This window comes from Ruditapes philippinarum, unplaced genomic scaffold, assembly GCF_026571515.1.
Source record: "Ruditapes philippinarum isolate M1 unplaced genomic scaffold, ASM2657151v2 ctg934_1_1_1_1, whole genome shotgun sequence".
NCBI classification, from domain to species: Eukaryota; Metazoa; Mollusca; class Bivalvia; order Venerida; family Veneridae; genus Ruditapes; species Ruditapes philippinarum.
The window spans coordinates 158,303-164,302 of record NW_026860129.1 but is presented as its reverse complement, the minus strand read 5'-3'; the positions used below and the strand labels follow the sequence as shown (position 1 = coordinate 164,302).

The 6,000-nt window shown below is 32.9% G+C and overlaps 1 protein-coding gene across 2 annotated transcripts in view; it reads right to left on the bottom strand.

Annotated features, from left to right (window-relative positions):
- Window positions 1–541: 541 nt before the first annotated feature.
- LOC132758983 (uncharacterized) overlaps window positions 542–6,000 on the bottom strand; it is a 47,802-nt gene continuing 42,343 nt past the window's right edge. Inside the window, exons 21-25 of one of the 2 annotated variants that reach the window (XM_060750703.1) lie at window positions 4,721–4,845; window positions 3,976–4,099; window positions 3,282–3,467; window positions 2,697–2,816; window positions 542–2,312 (exon numbers count right to left, since the gene is read on the bottom strand). In XM_060750703.1, the coding sequence (XP_060606686.1) occupies window positions 2,079–2,312; window positions 2,697–2,816; window positions 3,282–3,467; window positions 3,976–4,099; window positions 4,721–4,845 (789 nt within the window). In that variant the 3' untranslated portion in view covers window positions 542–2,078. The remainder of the gene's footprint in view (window positions 2,313–2,696; window positions 2,817–3,281; window positions 3,468–3,975; window positions 4,100–4,720; window positions 4,846–6,000) is intronic. The other variant, XM_060750702.1, reaches the window with a different exon arrangement.

Below are 6,000 nucleotides of genomic sequence, written 5' to 3'. Positions count from 1 at the left end.
ATGAAGTTGCGACGACAATGATTTATCTTGATGTCGAATACATATTATACATTACCCAACACAATAACAAGAAGAAGAACAAGAAATACACTGCATTTGTACATGTACTTTTATTACAACAAAAAAGAAAACAAACAAACAAATTTTACATATAGTTATATGTACAGTACATGTTACAGTACGTACGTATACTGATGTTTAAATACAGTAATTAATTTTTAAAATTTAAGGTTTCCACCGCGTTGACCGGTGTTTGACCGCCGCGTTCCTCCGCAATTTACCGCTGCGTTCCGCGGGGGAAACGGTTTCAGCCGCCGATTTATGTCCGCGGTGGTGAAAATTTTCTGTCCGCGGGGTCACGCGGACAATATCTGAGCAAATTTTCGTCCGCGGTAAACCTCATCCGCGGGGTCACGCGGGTTTTGAAAAAGTCGCGCTGAGCGTACTGTATCTAATAAAAAATTGTGTAAAAATAAATTAAAATAGTAAAATTATGATATTTCCATAATCTTATGTTCAATCCCCGAAAAAAGTTGTAACAAAGAATGTATGTTTATTTAACACCTATGAATAAAATATATATAAAACAGAATAAAATGTTCCGGAACAAAATATGCTGCTATTTTAATGGTCTCGTGCCTTGGTCATTCCCTCTCCAGGAAAGATACACACATGTTTCTCTCACACAGGTATTTGGATGATATTCTCTTTCAAAACTCATGTACGAATTTTTGTAGCAGATATATAGCTTTATACACTTTAACAAAGTTAAAATGATTGTAATAGTGATGAGAAAGTATATTGAAGAAGATAATTTAAATTTTGTTGTAACAAGTAAATGCCTAATTAATTTGAAGAAAGTTTGATTTAAATTTCATATGTGCAATAACCATTTATACATGTGTATTTTATATATTGATTATTTAGATAATAAAGTTGTATAGATTATAAGAAGTGTTTCATTCTGTATTTAATATAACATTATGTTCTTTACATATCATCAATAATGAAAAAGTGTTTTCGTTAGAAAATGGACATTGAGTTGATAAAAAAAAAAATGCAAAAATGAAAGTTTGTGTAGTAAAAAAAAACAATTATAATATATCACCATTTGGATAAAGAAGAAAATTATCTGAAAAACAATTTTGCCAACATTATTATAATCTTTGCATATGATATATATTTGTTTGGTTGATTGGGTTTTACATGACTAGGACACAGTACAAGCCATATGGCTACGTTCCAGCTTTACAAGTGGAGGAAGAAGTCGGGGTGCCCTTCCGTGCATAATTTCAGGCACGAATGGGCACCTGAGTAGAACCACCGACGTTCGATAGCTCCCTTTCATGGAAAAATCCAAAATCATGTTGTGATTCGAACACTTAGCGGTCAGGGCAAGTGGTTCAAAGTCAACGCAGGATTGTCAAATAAATCCACATGTCTTTACATATCCAAAGGTGATTGATTAGATATTTCAATGCCTAAAGCTTAGGTATTGCTTGTAGAATTTCCAAGTGAATTTTATATGAACCCTGCTGCTGCGGATGAAGAGTGATGTCAAAAAGAGAAAAAGGGTTTCTAAAAAAGCTTTTCAAGCGTCCTTATTTATTATTTGTCAATTATCATGTAAATGTAATGTTTATAGATAAAATATTGTTTAAACAAAAACTTTGATCAAATTACCTTCAGCATCCGAGAAATTTTAATTAGGGATAGGTTTTTATCATTATACGCTCGTATTTACATACATGCCAATTCATTCATGTCTGACTTAGTCATTAAAGAAAGCTGAAATAATATTTAAAACACTAATAAAAGTTAAAACAACAGACAATAAGATAAAACATCAAAACTAACCTATAAATAATTGAAACACAAAAGTATATTGTTCAATGGAATTATGAATATTGTCACCATTATATCAACCAAATACTAATATTCGGCCAATATATGAAAACATTAGATTTGAGTTCCAGTAGGAAAAAATTAAAAGTGCAACACTGTGTTTGGCTGACGATTGTTTCATCAAAACAACATAGCTTATTTCTGAAATCATCGATGCGTTGTCCGCAATTTTGTTACACTTCATTCCTTTTTTGAACACGCAGATCTACTGGCGTGGTAGAAATTGTGGTACTCGTGCTGACGTCATCCACAAATTGACTCTGTGTTGGCGCTAGTTCATTTATAGCGTTGTATATAGCGGTAAGAAGAGGATATTCTCCGTCATTGCAGTAATGTCCGAGAAAATCGTCTCGATCCAGTGTCCAAAACGTAACACCGGCAATACCCCGACTGTAAGCAAACTTCACCTGAAATTAAGCGTCATCGTTTGTTATTTGAGGCAATGTTGAATAGAATCTTGTAAGCATTAAGGTGCGTTAAGCTATGAATTAATCTGTGGACGTCGTGAATTAATTTATATTACCATACTATTGTGGAACGATTAATTATATAAGGTTGTAATATGTATCCATAAGTTACTAAATTATTAGTCTAGGCTAAGCAAACATTACGTCTCTGTTCATTTAATGATTGTTTCAATCATACTGTTTCAGCCGTGCAATTATAAACTTTACACCATGTCGCAACCCCAACACGACAGAACGACAAATTGAGTGAGTTTATCAATAATATATTTATTAAATTGTCTTCCAATCACGATAATTTATATCATCGGTACCGATCATACGTACTTTTTCTTTCATACTTTTAGGATTACCATACCCCACCCACTGGTCATCTAAATATGCGTATGCCATCTTTTGTTCATCGTCCCATCGATGAATTGCTCCATTCTTTATCATTTCACACACCTTCAATTTATAAAAAGGATGGTGTTTGACAGTGCAAAATGAAACAAAATATTGCCTAAAATAATATAGAATCGTAAAATTATGATGTATTTACCGCCTGTTACGATATTAATATATCAATAAATTTTTACAGAATTAAAGATTACATTGTTTCCTATTGTTCATTAGCTTTTAGTTTAATCACTCCGGAATTATGAATATCATCTCAGTGTTATGTTTTCGTTGAGATTTGTTTCCAATGGTTTATTAATAGAAAATGTATACTGTAATTATTGGAGTTCTTGAAGACAAAGATGACAGATTGCCTAAATATTGCTTTATTAAACTATTTCTGTACACCAATTAAGTTATTTGAAACAAACTTCCCTTCGTGAAAGAGAATATCAAGATCAAAACCGAATAAAACTTTCAAATTGTTTCAATGAGTTGTAATAATAACAACAGTATTCTGATGCACATAAATACCCTATAATAGGTCACATGTCCTTTATCGCCTAGGTATGGCCCTTTTTTCCCAGCACCATCAACCGGGGATCCTACATCAGTAACGGTTCTATTACTGAGTGTAAATGATGTGGCCGTGCTTGTAAGACCCATGATCAGCTTGTTACGTGGAGCCCCTCCTGATATCCATCTGTCTACTGCCCATGCCTGAAATATCATATATGAACATAAATCTTGCTTATGTTTTTTTCAAGATAACACGCCACCCTAATCTATCTTAATCACTAATGGAATATTGGATATAAGTATATGTGTGTAATCTTAGAGAACAAAAATACTTCGTTACTGTACCAACATCAAGGCTGCCATTTTATCAAACTCATTGCTAAAAGGCACAACTTTGTCATTAACACGGTTGTATAAATCAACAACCGTGTCACGTTCGAGAATCTACCTACAATGTATTTACCTCGTCCTAACAAACAGGTTAGTATATCGTTGCCTTGTTCCACATTGTTGTTTTGTTTGTAGCTTAACATTTGTGTTGTTGTCGAAGATAGAAATTTTGTCAAAGAATGATCATTTAAGGTATTTTCTTTTCTGTGTCGGCACCACAAAATTTGAAGTATTTGAATAATTTTAGGGGACCAGAAATTATATCACAAAACAGGCAAATGCACTGTGCTTCGATTATAACTACAATATCAGAACTTACTTGACTAAGTTGTTGGTTGAATCTGGGATTTGACAATCGTGAAAAAAGTGGTGCAGTGAAACTTGTAACATCACTCCAAGGTCCATGAAAATCAAACGCCATTATTTGTATATAGTCAACATCCCTAAATACAAATGAGAAAAATGAGAAAAAATGAGAATAAAGACCAACAAGACAAAGCAACCTTCACAGAACGCAGCATCCGACACAATCCAGTCACACCAGTAGGGCTCCAAGAAGGCAACGAACTAAAAATTGGGAAAAGACACAAGGGCGGTGAAAAGAGCAGGGTATGTTATTAGTGAAATGATAAGAACTAAAAGGGCCCAATACGGGAATTGAAGGGACAAGGGGTTTAAGGAAAAAATAAGGGGTAAAGGGGGTGGGCGTAGGGCACAAAACGGGATAAAAGGGGGAATGGAAAGAATATACTTACCGTTAATGATGTTTTAACATTGTAGCACATCAAAAACCTGCAAACATTCCATTCAAAACATTTAACAATACACAAAACATGCATGTGAAGGAACATAGAGAGGTACAGCCTTCGAACGGTCAGTTGTAATAGAACCAGAATATTCGTATGAAAGAAAATTATACCACTATGCAATTTTATTTCAAATGGACACGAGCTGAGCTTTACATAGAATCATTGAGGAAACGACCATGGGGTTATTTGGTCTTAATATCAGTAAATCTTTTCTTATAAGCAAGGGCATTCAACAGAAACTATAAAACAGTTTACCTGGATATTGAGGAAATGTTGTATGAACTGGTAATAGTTTCTTCTCCGACTGCAACAGCAATAGAGATGAGCAATCGTTTTTTACTCGTGCGAACTGCTTCTTGTTCAAACTCAAGCCTCATTATCTGAAGAAAAGAATATTCACAATATGAAAGGCATATACATTATGATAACGTATTGTCGGTAAAATCCTGTTAATTGGATTGCACATATTTTTAAAAGTTTTCACTGTTCATAAAATAGTATATATATTAAATATTACAAGTAAGATCAGGGCCTTCAGGGGTATGTCTCGCATAATTACCCAATAACTTTAATAACCCATTAGTATGGTTTAGTCAGTTCTCTTCACGTTCATTTATGTCACTTTGCTGTCATTCAATCCGCAACTATTTGTGCTTGTGAGCAAATTCTATGTTCAGTGAAAAAGTTATAATTTAAGATATATAGTGCCATAAGGAAATATCCGTGTTCAACATATATATGTAAAATATTTATCTACTTAACATACATGAAGATATTTTTTAATAGTTTTACTGCGTTTTTCTTCCTTTAAATGCAAACTATTGTTAGAGTAATAAGAGAGAATAAATTGTTTTATGCGGACAAAGAGGACACAGTTATCGTTTTGAAGAAAGGAATAAACAAAAACCAGTCTGGATTTTCAAATAATCAAAAATTGTATCATCACACAGATTAAACTAGTATTTGAAAATGCAAATGATGCGATACAGGAATTTAAAAACAGACAAATAAATTACAGTATGTAGATCGGTTTTTAATATAGCTGCAAAAGTCATGGAAAATAATTAAGTCCTGGCTTAAATGAAAAAAATAAATTTAAATAAATTCTTGACATGTGTTTTGGCTTAATTAGGAAGAATGTGACATTTCTATGTCGTAGTCTTCGGGTTTGCATCTTTAAGCTATGATAATAAAATATTCTAGACGACAAAGTATTTTTAGTATGGTGAGTTACATCACAATAGTGTTTGAAATTATTTATTGTCCAATAGGATTGCAATGTTTCAAATGAATCGTAACACATTTACTTTGGTAAATCGGGAAACTGTTAATCAGTTTAGTAAATCGATTGTTTATAAAAAAATAATTTAAAGCACTTAGTCGGTTAAAATTTATTAGTACGTATTTACAAAATTAAATTGGTCGCGCGACTTAAACTTCTACAAAAACATGACATTAAACGCATAATTTATTTAATTTCTTGCGACAAACTATAGTCTATAACAATGTAAAGATGTACCCACGTGCTACTAAAG